This window comes from Paramormyrops kingsleyae, chromosome 5 (genome assembly GCF_048594095.1).
Source record: "Paramormyrops kingsleyae isolate MSU_618 chromosome 5, PKINGS_0.4, whole genome shotgun sequence".
NCBI classification, from domain to species: domain Eukaryota; kingdom Metazoa; phylum Chordata; class Actinopteri; order Osteoglossiformes; family Mormyridae; genus Paramormyrops; species Paramormyrops kingsleyae.
The window spans coordinates 24,442,521-24,455,286 of record NC_132801.1 but is presented as its reverse complement, the minus strand read 5'-3'; the positions used below and the strand labels follow the sequence as shown (position 1 = coordinate 24,455,286).

Here is a 12,766-nt window from a genome sequence, read left to right as displayed (position 1 = left end):
CTGTGTGACATACAAACACAGCACAGACACCAAGGCTGAGTAGAAACTGTATACTTTAATAGTTCAGCTGAGACATACGGTGGAATGAAAACTTTATTTCTAGACAAAATGGCACTGGGTGCATCTCTCCTGTAAAGCCAGACTGGGAGATCTTCTCACTGTGCTTCAGGGATAGCCCAAACCCACTGACTCTTACATTAGAGCTTATAATAAAGGGCAGATCATTAAATTAAAAAAAAAACAAATAATAATAATCTTCCATTTTTATCCCGTTCCACAGTTTTCAAGGACTGAACGGGTTGCTGAACTTTAGATACCTTCAAATCCCCCCAGTGACACACTTGCCCCCCAGCCCTCAGTCACAGAGGAGGAAACACCCACAGATGCATTCACACATGAAGTGGACAGAGCCTGAGAATCAGAATTACTACAATAGGACACACACTATAGCATTCCGATTGGGATAAATGGTCACTTGCTATAGGATCCACTGCCCGTGTATTCTGGCAAACACACAGACACACACACACAGACACACACACCCCCAAAGCTCCAAGCTTCTTCAAGGCTTCGCTTCCACTGGACCCCAGTTAGATGAGAGTTGGGCATACACTTCACGATCTAGACCACTCACAAGTGGGTGACGGTTTCAACCAATGGGGGCTGGGGGGCAAGAACGCGAAGGGGGTGGGGCCTACTGGGGCAGCTGAAGCAGCGTGCTCTGGCCCGAGGGCAGGTAGGTGACGTTGCGGGAACGGGAGAGCTGGAAGGCGATGTCCTCGGCCGCCTCCAGCTTGCGCAGCTCCACCAGGCCGTCGCCTGCCGTGGCCAGGGAGTTAGCGATAAGCAGAGCTGCTTGGGAGTCACCCTCCGCAGAGATGATGGCTGCCTGCTTCTGCTGCTCAGCCTTTTGGGGAGGAGGATGACAGCAAGGGGTCGGGCCAGAGCTCTCATTTGGGAATCAAGTGTCCAGAGCCAGGCTTATGTAATCATTATATTAATGATAAATTATACACAGCGATGGTTAATAAGTCAGCTGACATCTTTCCAAATTTAACAAGCTTGCGAACGGCAGGAATGACGTGGCAGACCTGGAAATGGCTGCCTTGAATATCTGACCACCCACACAGTTTAGGACTTTACTGTAACACTTGTACAACCACGGACTGTATCCCTGACACAGTTCTGTAAGCCAAAAGAGTTTTACCTGTTGGATTCTTCGGAATTAGGAACTAGAGTTAAAATGTCCCTGAGAACAGGGCCTCTCCCAGTTGTTGTGTACCCCGAGCACCTTCTCTCTCGCATGCCAGAAAGCCGCCAGTACCTTCTCCACAACGAACCGCGCCCTCTCTGCTTCCTGTTGGGCCACCTGTTTCATTTCCACAGCTTCTGTGAACTCCTTCCCAAATGTCAAGTGGGTCTGTGGGAAGGGGGTGGGGGGGATGTCAACACTGAAGCTGAGGTGTCACTGAAACGCCGCCTTGGATCAGCACGTCTGGTCGGAAAGGCAACATACCAATGAGACATCATCCAGAATGAGGCCAAAGGTGGAGGCCCTTTCTGTCAGGTCCTCGCTGACTTGCCTGGACACCAGCTCTCTCTGGGTAATAAGTTCTCCAGCATCAAACCTAGCCTTTAGAAAACAGAAAGGCGCACACACACACACACACACACACACACACACACACACACACACACACACACACACACACAATAAATTCATCACTGAAGAAACATCTTGCCCATTTCAACCCAAGCTCATTAGCATCATTCATGGCTGAGAAAGGTACGGAGAGCCACGTCCCCTGTGCGTCACCAGTTGCAAAAACCCACCCCTCCCACTCAGGTGCTCACCACCACAGACTTGAGGACCTCTGTAGTAATGGAAGGCAGCACCCTCTCGTCGTAGTCCTCCCCGATGCTGGTGAAAATACGTGGCAGCTGGCTGAACATTGGCCGGAAGAGGATGCGCAGCGTGATGTTCACGTTCTGCAGATCTGTGGAGGACAGGGATGGCAGGCCGTGAGGAGGAGGTAAGGAACCGTTTCAGGGACCAAAGCCAGAACTGAATCAAGCCCAATGTATCGGTAATTGTGCCTCATTCAAAAAGACACCTGAGACAGGTTTTGGTCAAGGTCTGGATAATTAAATTGCCTAATTCATTGTATAATGTTTTATATTATAGTCGATGCAGGAATGACACACAACTGGTTGATTTTTACTCACTAAAGCACCAAGGTAGAAAATGAAAGGAGCACAAGTGTTTAACAGGACAGGAATGAATGCATGGTGAGTGTTCCTGGCTGCTGCCTAACAGACATATTGGCTGGGAGATTGACCACACACACACACACACACACACACACACACACACACACACCTTTACTGCCGGTGATCACAGGGACGTTGCGGGGGCGGGAGCGGCAGTCAAAGATAATTGGTTTTTGCACCCAAGGAATGACAAAGTGGGTACCCTCGCCCACCACAGTCTCCTGCACCCCCCGAAATCTGTCGAAGATCACAGCCTGATGGCCAGCATCCACTGAAACATATTTTTAAAAACATCATACAAATATTATATGATGCACACCTTGTTTTAAATGTTTATGGTCACATCTTAAATATGTCGATCAAACACAGGATACATACTGGCAAGATCACTTCTCTTAACTTCTGTTATTTTTAAAGCAAAAACCAACCTCTCCAGGGTTCTAAATGAGCATAAAGAAATTTCTCTGCATTCTCACCATTGTAAAGCGCAGAGTTCACCACCCCACCGCCAATAGCCAGGGCCAGACCCAACTTCCCAAGGGACTCAAACAATTTTGCCATTCTGACTAGCAGCTCTGCAAGGAAAGGGAACATCGCACGGTTAACTACAGAAACTTCACTGCACAGTGGCAACCCTGAACACACTTCAAAATCAACGTATCAGTCAAAATTGAAACATTTTCTGCCTATATGTAAACATTTATGTGATAATTACAGTGAGTGACACAATCTTGTTTTAAAATCCACACTGGATTAACATAAAAAGGAAAAATAGAAAGGGCACATTACCCTAGGCAAAATCTTTGTACATCGTATTTTTTCCAGAATTTAGGAATACAAAATTACGCCCTACCTCTCACATGTTTCGTAAAGTCAAGGACAAAAATACAGCTTTTAACCGAGATCTTTGGGCTTTACTTTACCGAAAACCGAAACGAGCAGACACGACTATCTAGCTACTTTAATATAAAATCTAACTGTAGCTGCAGCCTGGCCTTCGATCCCTGTCCGCCACCTGCAATCGGCCTGCACTCCGTCTTTGGGTTAATCACACACGCTGGCGCTTAGCTAGCAAGCGCCGACTCAGATAACGTTTTACTACCAGTTACCGAACCTGTACCACACACACACACTCGCAGTTATCACTGCATGATGCGACTTTTCAGCAAAACGGTATTTTTAAAATGTATAGATAAATCTTAAAAGGCCATGCTGCCAGTTTTCGCTAGACTGCCATATCTATGCATAAATATCGGAAAGTTGACAATTCAGTATATTTAAATAGATTTCTCAGTTTAAACTCCATTTATGAGATATGAACAGCATATACAATTTACGATTGCGCTTCATTCTGTGACAAATAAAACCAAATTACCTATTTTATACACCGGTCGGATCCTTCGGTATGACCTCCAACAGACTGCTAGGTACTGGCTCAAACGCAAACATTGAATAGTCCTTAGCGCATGCCCACCAATTTTAACAATCTCTTTCCTGATTGGCTCGATTCTGCTGCAATAAACATACCGGGATTTGTAGTTTTAATGTCGCCATTGTCACTCCAGAATTCCAGCTTGCTTCTGAAGCGTTATGTTAAATACATAGGTATTTCAATTCAAATAAAATCATACTAATATATAAAAACACTAAGACTTCCCCCAGACCTTCCTATGCTACTTTATAAATCTTGTATCGTTAAAAATGTACCACCCATCTATCTTCCAATTGCTTATCCTGAAAAAGTAATACACAATTGAAATGTGCTGTCATCTAGACCAAATAGGTTATCTATCCATCTATTTTCTGTAAAATAGGTTATTTTATATTTCTCACAATGCTAATGGTCAACGATCGAAAATCACGTCCAAAAAAAGACTCATTCATCATACGGCAAAATATGTTGGAACAAAATGTTTAACATTTTACATTAGGCCTATGTGATGATTATATGAAGGTATCAAATGCACCCTACTTCTAATATACTTTATTCCAATGAGTGGATATAAAGAAAAATGAATAAATACAGAGTCAATAATCAGAACTATCCATTATTTTAGACAAGGAAGAAGCACAAAGTCCAAAAATAGAAAGAAATGCAATGCAAGCTGTCCAGCGCACATCATTTTGTAGTAAATATCACACCGTGGAAATTGTTCATTTGAAAGATAATTTACAAAAGTCATATAATCCTTATTCTAAAAAGACGGGCTAAGCCTAAACATAACCTAACATTAACACGCGAATAACACCTTCCCACGTCTCTGAACTATACGCCATCTAGCGTTTCAGAAGAAACAACGCATACAATCTTGTTTTACTTTCTCTTTCTTGAAAATGTCGGTGCACGTAAACAGTCCTCATTTTGAGAAGGAAATAATAGGTAATTTGGGATTCTATAAAACTGCGTCATTTATTTGAAACATACTATAATACACGGACGCCAAAACCCCGTGAAAATACATTAAAAGATAAACTAAACTGTACTTCGTGTAAGTTTGCTGTTTTTACTTTTTTTCTTAGCATGCGGAAGATTTTGTCGTGTCAAGAAACACGGGTTGTAGCTTCGCACATTCTGAGGAAGAAAGAGGTAAATGCAATTGTTAATATTTGCATGTCAATTTTTTTCCCGAGATGTTGCATTAGAAGTTCCAGTGCATGTCTCCATTTCCAGTTAAACTAACGATGAATTGTTAATAACTAACAACGTTATTCAGTGCACGACGTAGGTTGAACCAGTGTCTTTAACTCAGTTACTATGCCTACTGTTGTCAAGGACACAGCTTATAAGCAAAGCCGTTAGACACGTTATAACAGAAAAGTAAGTATATATTAAAATACATGATAAAATTGCAGTATGTACGAGTATTGCTTTAATGTTGCATTGTTTAATTTTCTTTTCTGAGTTCAGCTGTAAATACGGCCAAACCTCTATTTGTAAGATGGAAGGAGATGGACAGACTGTCAGGGTATGTGGACTACCGACGGACATTGAGGAAGAAAAGCTAACAGATAAGCTCTACATCCACTTTTTGAGGCAGAGAAACGGAGGTGGGGAAATAGCCATAGTCGTCATCTCCAAAGTCCATCCTGGCTGTGCACTAATTACCTTTGAGGACAGTAAAGGTCAGTTGGCAATTTGAAGAACGTCAATGCATGACTCAATAAATAAATAAATAAATAAATAAATTTCAATGGGGAGGAATCCAGGATCAAGGTTACCTTGGGATTATCTTATCACCAGGAAATAAAGATATTACTTACAAGTAGTTTGAGGTTAGATATGAAGTGGATTTGAAGGATCACAGCTGTCTGTTGGTGCCTGTTCATAGTAACAGTGATGGTTTTTGCAATGCAGTGGCTCAGAGGGTAGTTCAGCACGGAAAACACATCCTACTGGTTGACAATGAGAAGTACGAGCTTTCTGTGAGTCTGTTCAAGAGAAATGTGAACCGAGATGAGGTAAAACAAATCACACCTTCTTTCAAGCCATGATTCCATCACTTTACTTCTTGTGCCTTCTGGTGAATGTAAAATTCTACATGGGTGTGACAGAATAACTGGCGCGTTAGAATAAAATATCAGCGTTATTTCACATAAAATTCAGATATTAATGTTAATTCATGTCCTTCTTTATTTATCTCTCTTAACCTTTCTGTCATCTTACTATCTCCTTTAGGTTCTTGTACAGTTACAGCTCACTGTAAACTACAGCCAGCTTCCACTGGGAAAAGGGACAGTGACCCACCTACAAAAAGGCTTCCCTAATGTGGAGCTCAAATTCAACCCTGAGAAAGAGCTTTGTACCTTGAGTGGTAGCTACTCTGAGGTTCAGGCCCTGATCAACCAGATTCTGGGCCTTTTAGAGACACAGGCACCCGGAGACACCTCTGTGCTTGGGACAGATGGACAAGTAAGCAAAAAGAACCCTGATAGTAAGGGAAAGCATCAGCACAGGAGCAGCAAAAGTCAGGAGAAGAGCACACAGCCTGGAAAAGCCCTTGATTTGAATGTTGGAATATCTGGGGAAGCGAAGTCAGAGAGACTTTATTACTCTGGCCTTGAACAGGATGATTATGGGGTGCGGGCAGCCCATACAGAGGAGCCTTCACTGGAGGACTACTCCTTGGTTCTGGACTCTGACATCTTCCGCTACCTGCAGCAGTTCTGTGGTGAAGAATACATGCAGATCTTAAAACAGCACAGGGTGGAGGTTGTGGATGTTACCACCCAGGATGTCACCACGCTCTACCTGCGGGCTCTGGAGGGAGCAAAGGGTGGTTCGAGGAAGCAGCTGGACCGTATACAGCAGGTGCACGGGGAGCTGAGCCAGTTGTACCAGGAGAAGGAGATCAAGTTACGAAAGGAGCAGCTTCCCAAGAGGTGCCTTCTCACGACTGACCTCAGGGCAACTTGCAAGGCCCTGCAGCTTCTGATGCCCAAGCTGATGCTCACTGATGATGAAACATACATTTACCTTGTGGGCAGCAGCAGCGACGTCTCTGAGGCTAAACAGCATCTCCTTTACATTCGAGATTCAGAGGAAGGCTTTAAGCAGAAGACAGCAAATTACACTCAGTCAGGGGAGCAGGAGGTGAGGGATATACGTCTCTTCACCTCCACGCCCAAAACACTTGACAGCAGTGAGGACAAGCTGTACAAAGGAACCAGAGCTGTGGGAGCAGAGGCAGGTAGGCAGTACATGTTAGCTGCCAATTTCAAGGAAGTCAAGAATGAAACTGCTGGGGAAAACTGGGTAAAATCCTCACTGGATGATACATTTTCACATGTAGATACACAGAGAGATTTCTCCTCTCCTAATATAAAACAGATGACAAGTAATGAGCAGAGGTTAGGTGGACGAGTTCATGATGGGGGTGGACTTAGAAAGTTACCTATCCTTCAAGGACTAAGTGATCCTGGTCAGAGTAAGCTTTTTAAGAGGACCGACTCTGCATCTGCCTCCACAAGTGAAGTTAGTTCACTCCGGACCTTGGTGCCAACCAGTGCTGTGTTACCCAATAAAGCAAAATACTTTATGGGCTCTCCTTCTACCTTGCAGAGTGACCTATTTCAGGAAAAAAGTCTCTTCAATACTGTAGCACCTTCACCGAAACTGGGAGCCCAATCCACTCTGAGAAGGAGTAACAGTTTTTCTGGCTTAGTGCGCTCTCAGCAGGATGAGAAAGAAAGAGATGCGTCAAAGGGCAACCAAAGTAAGAGTAAAACTGGAACTACTGGTGTCAATGACAGCATAGGGAGATGGGGAATCTACAGTCTGGAGGTTCCTGTTTCAAAAGACACATGGATTTACATGAAGGATATGTATCACACTTGGGTTGAGGACATAAAGTCCTCTGTGAATATCAAGGAAGCTAAATCGGCAGACCTTTTCACTCTCGTGTTGAGTGGGACTGACCCAGAAAAGCTCAGCAACTGCCAGCAAGAGGTTAAGAAGCAAGTATCTGCTGTTTCCGCTGATTTTACCGTACAGGAGCTATCACTGACAAAGCTGGGTGCAAAAGACCTAAACATAACCTTGGAGATTTGTTGCACGGAATTGAGAAGAAAGTTTCATAAGGTAAAGATTGTTCAAAATCCAGAGACCATACATCTTTCGGGACCAAAACAGTTGTGTGATGAGGTGCATCTTAATATAATAGAGGCCTTAAGTAATGCAAAAAAAAGGAAGATGTCAAAGGAAGTGGAGATCTTCGGGGTGGATGCCAACCATACCAATTTAGCTCCCAGTCAGACTCAGCACTCCCCCCCTCAGGAACAGATCGAATTCCATAAAGACCAAGAGATTCCCTACAAAAGTGGCAGATTGATTAATGGAAGTCTACTTCGGGATTCTACCAGCAGCAGTAATACCCTGGACAGTGAAGGCACACAGAGAGAAGATGGAAGTGTGCCCAGCAGACTAGGAAAAAACAATATCCAGACATGTGATTTGGCAACCAGTCGTGGTGAAGGTAATCAGTCTGTTATGAAGCAAGATTCTGGTTTGAAGCATATGGGAAGGTATGGGAAAACAGGCAGAGCGAGCTTCAGTACTGATACACCTCAGACTCCGCTGATAGAGGGCAGCCAGATTGCTGTAGCACAGAGTGGACCAAAAGTACTGTCATCCTCTGCTTATAAGACTCAGAAGGTCTTGGGGCCAAAAGAGAAAAATACACAGGCGAACGCTCTTAATAACCACACTTGTCTTGATCCAGAAGACCAAAAAAATCCACTTTGGGAGCACTCCAAACAGAAGGATCCCAAAACTTTGAGGCGGACACACGAGGAGATCCAGACTCAGGAATATGAAAGCAAGACATGTGCATGTGGAACGAATGAGGGACCAGTGATCAGGTTGGCTTGTGGTTTCCCCTTCTGCTCCAAGTGCCCTGTGGAGTCCCATTACACTTGCAAGGTCTGCCACAAAGGAAGAGAAGTCAGTGGCATCAGGGGCAAAATAAGGTTCCATGAGATGTCCTTCACCTTGCCTGGACACCCAAAGGACATGACACTTAAGATTACCTACATCATTCCGAATGGTATCCAAGGGGTAAGTTTTTCCCATTAAAATAATTTTTGAAAGCCATAGCTGGAATTGCTGGGATTTTTGTCTTAACTCTTGAAGGCTATATGTAAGCAAGTAACCTTTTCATGCTTCCTGTTTGTATATAAGCTAGAAACTAGAGACAAGGTGAGTAGCATGTAGAGTACAGACACCCCCCGTCCATTCGCGGGAACGGCTGTGGCCGTATTATAATAAAAACTAAAATCTATGTCTTAATGCTGGACATAGCGGCCGCTGTTTATGAAACACACGGGCAGCTTTGACAGCCAATGAAGACACGGTACTGTACAGCCCTGCCTGATGTTTAAAGAATCTTTGAATATGGAACTTCTTAAAACTGACATGCTACGTCGCATGATATGTGATTGATACGTACTATGCAGGGTAAGGGTTTCATGTTTTATAAAAGATAAAGAGATAAGAATGATTGTGCATTACTGTTCTGTACTAAATGTTTTTCTTACAGCAGGGCAGAGTAGCCTAAACTTTCTAAGTGACTATGGTAATGTTTGACCAGCATCCAAATCATTTAACGTACTGTTTAACAGAACATAATGTGGATGTTAAACAGGAGATACCTATACCAGTCATAAGTCTGGAGACACTGAAAGTCATTTGTTTTTTAACAAGATAATGAGCCTAAGCACACCTTGTGAACAAGGAAAGAGATGGAGTACTGAAACAGGTGACCTGGCCCCCACAACCCCCCACCTAAACCATATAGAGCTGGCTTGGGGTGAGAAGGATCAAAGAGTAAGAGCAGCGTAGCAAACTTGTGCCAAAAATTTGTGGAAACTCTTTCAGAACTGTTGGAGCAATCTTCTAGGTGGCTACATCTGGCAACCGGTTGAAAGAATGAGTCTGCAATGTATCATAGAAGCAAAAGGGGGGCTTGAAGAATCTAAAATCTGAGAGAACTTTGAGATGTTTCAGCAGCTCTCTTGGTCATTGCAGTATTTGATATGTATCACTTTATTACCCTGCAGCCTTTTACTGTAAGATGAATAACATCTAAAAGAGAGACCAATACATTAAAAGCATGTTTCTCCAGGCTTTTGACTGGTCCTGTATTTACAGTGACACTGAAGTGCTACATATATTTTGAATTTACTAATTGTGGCTGACAGTTGTGTTTACTTGAACGGCCAATACATATTCTGTATCTTACCCCTTTTGCAGGAGAAGCATCCAAATCCGGGGGCCCCTTTTGAAGGAGGCACATTTGAAGCGTACCTCCCACTCAACGATCAGGTGCAGAGGCTGCGTCCACTGCTGGAGAAGGCGTTTTATCGGGACCTGACTTTCACTGTCTCTGGGGAAGGCGAGGTCGGCCAGGTCATCTGGGGCAGCATACCACACAAGACCAGTATGGAACTCAAGTCAAAGTGAGTCAGTCTATGGTTCAATGTGGTATGTATAACAACACAACAGGCTTAAACGTAGTGAGTCAAAGCTCACTGCAAGGGAGCACATGGTGAGATAAAGGCTGAGGTTTGCATTTCAGCACCATCCTCTGCTTTTCCTTTGCAGAAATGGATACCCAGACTCCAGCTACCTCAGAAAGTTAAGTGAAGTGCTGACAGCTTTGGACCTTGAAGATGGCAGAGAAAGTACAAGAAGACATGAAAAGAACAAAACCTGAATATTGTCTAACCTACATTTACTTATGTGCCTTTACATCAGTATATAATGATAGATTTCAAAATTACTTGTAATCACTTGTGAATTATGAACAGGTAATTTGATTTGTAACAATCTATTCCAATCCATGCATATCCATTACAGGCTTGGGGGGGGGGGGGGTCTGGAGCCTATCCCTTTAAGCATAGGGTACAAGGCAGGGGTGCCCTATGGATAGGATGCCAGTCTTCTGCAGGGCATGCCACATGCCACATTTCTGTATATTTTGCAGTCTTAATTATGCAACTAACAGCTGAATGCGAAGAAGTGCATTTTTGGCAGAAGCTACCACAATGTAGAAAACCACGTGCACTTGATAATCCTCTTAGCTTTTTGTACCGCATAGTCTTCCAGGATTTTAATAAAACATAGTATAAAGACATCCATGCAAACATGAAAACTCAAAAATAATTTTCTGTTCATTTTACAAAGCTTTTGAGGAAAATATTCCGGGCTGTCAGCTTTAGTAAATAATTAAACTGATTTTTTACAGGGTGAAAATTGATACCAAAATTTTTCAATTTTGCTGGAAAATTTAGAAACAGAAAAAAACCTAATGAGGATATGTTTATATGTGCAAGTAGGACTCCTGACATATGCTGATTGTCAGTCTAATGTGGACAAGCATCAACCACTGGATATAGCCGATGTGGCCATTTGTGGATAAGCCACATTAGTGGAAGGCCCAGGTACCATGGTTTATTCATATCACTGAAGAAGCGATAACTACGTTACCTATATTTCTGCATTTATTGACATTTATTTATTTACCAAATGCTTTTGTCCAAAGCAATATACAAAGGAGGCAGCTAGAATATTACAGGAATATTCACTTTGATAGTTATAAACAGTCAGTCTTGGATGGAGTGTTGGAATTCCAAATTTTCCACAGCATGTAAGTTACACCATGCCGCTTACTCACAGCAACTACACAATCATTTCTTATATGGTGTAGTATATAACATTATCATTAACAATTTTATTAACGGTGAGAAAATGTCTATAGTATTATTGGTTGGTTTAAAAACTTGGAAATGACAAATATGTTTTTGTGGGACTGTTTTCCTTCAAGCAACAGCATTCTATCAGTGTCTGTGTAAGTAGCACTGCGGTTTCCCTTCAAGATTACGGGTTTAATTCCAATTTGTATGCATGTGTTTGTATGTTTTCCCTTTGCACTGATTTCCTCCAGATCCTCTGGATTTCTGTAAGTGTACGACATGACGGGCACGTTAGCCCATTGTCAGCAAAGCTGTCTTGCTCCACGTTGAATAAGCAGGAGGGATGAGATGGAATGGTTTTTTTGAGAGATATGCAAAGATGATCCAAACTCCGTAAGGTCCACCTGGGTTTATGTTTGGATGTGGTTCAGCCATGGCATCATTAGAAAAAACATATTTGCTGGCTGTATTGCACACATTATTCTCTGACATGCAGGCCTGAATGTAAATAAAATCTACAGGAAAATGCACAATTCTACAATTCTATTATGTAAATCCATCATCATATTCTGTAATAATAGCATTTTGTATGGTGTGTTTTTATAATAGTAATTACATTTGTATGAAGCAAAACAGAAGTGTAAAGTCTATGAAAGTTGGACTGTGATGTGGTCCTCCATGTAGAGAGAGATTGTAGTTTTTAATTTTCTACCAGGGGACAGTATAATACACATTTGATCCATTAAATAGAATAATAAATTCTAGAGGATGAAAAAGACAGAGGTTGGAATGGCTATTACTGTGTTGACATAAATATTTGCATTGTCTCACTAACAAAAAGGGATGAGATACAGGGGGAGATTTTTACATACGATTGTCCAGCAGCCTTGAAAGACACTTGAGCTCCCTTAATTGTTCTTTTTGTAGGTAAGATTTCAGTTAAGGTAATTATTTACAGAAGATTTTCAGTTGCTAATGTATGTGAGTGTCTGATCTTCAAAGTATGGTCTGGGGAAAATTCTACCAAACTGCTACTGTATAGGCTATTGGTCTAGTGCAGTATTTCCTTACTTGGTCCTCTGGGACCCGCGGATGGTCCAGCTCCTTGCCAGACAGTCTGTATTTTTGCTCATCTGAGCAAAGACGTAGACTGTCTGCGGGTCCCTGAGGACTGGATTGGGAAACACTGGTCTAATGCACATATCCAACTTGTACAAAACAATATCTTATATTTCATTTTTTGGTGCCGAACCCTCAATTGCTCCTTTAATTAAAGCACTTTACCAAAAACCTGGTATTTCTTGTA

General features: G+C 42.5%; 2 protein-coding genes across 4 annotated transcripts; one reads left to right on the top strand and one right to left on the bottom strand.

The window, feature by feature from the left end:
* Positions 1 to 36: 36 nt before the first annotated feature.
* phb (prohibitin) lies at positions 37 to 3,702 on the bottom strand. The gene is made up of 7 exons (XM_023835753.2): positions 3,647 to 3,702; positions 2,748 to 2,846; positions 2,381 to 2,542; positions 1,855 to 1,997; positions 1,517 to 1,633; positions 1,325 to 1,420; positions 37 to 907 (listed from the first exon to the last, which is right to left on the bottom strand). Exons 2-7 carry the CDS (start codon positions 2,830 to 2,832, stop codon positions 695 to 697), a joined length of 816 nt encoding a protein of 271 aa, XP_023691521.2. The 5' UTR covers positions 2,833 to 2,846; positions 3,647 to 3,702; the 3' UTR covers positions 37 to 694.
* Positions 3,703 to 4,567: 865 nt separating this feature from the next.
* Positions 4,568 to 12,240, top strand: LOC111856108 (uncharacterized). 3 transcript variants are annotated; one of them, XM_023835778.2, is made up of 7 exons: positions 4,568 to 4,651; positions 4,792 to 4,858; positions 5,211 to 5,394; positions 5,627 to 5,730; positions 5,948 to 8,824; positions 10,019 to 10,224; positions 10,370 to 12,240. In XM_023835778.2, the coding sequence occupies exons 2-7, from the start codon at positions 4,793 to 4,795 to the stop codon at positions 10,479 to 10,481; spliced, it is 3,549 nt and encodes a 1,182-aa protein (XP_023691546.2). In that variant the 5' UTR covers positions 4,568 to 4,651; position 4,792; the 3' UTR covers positions 10,482 to 12,240. The 3 variants fall into 3 exon arrangements, with proteins under 3 accessions (XP_023691546.2, XP_023691545.2, XP_023691548.2); XM_023835777.2 differs by having other exon boundaries at positions 5,175 to 5,394; XM_023835780.2 differs by having other exon boundaries at positions 4,583 to 4,651; positions 5,180 to 5,394.
* Positions 12,241 to 12,766: the final 526 nt, after the last annotated feature.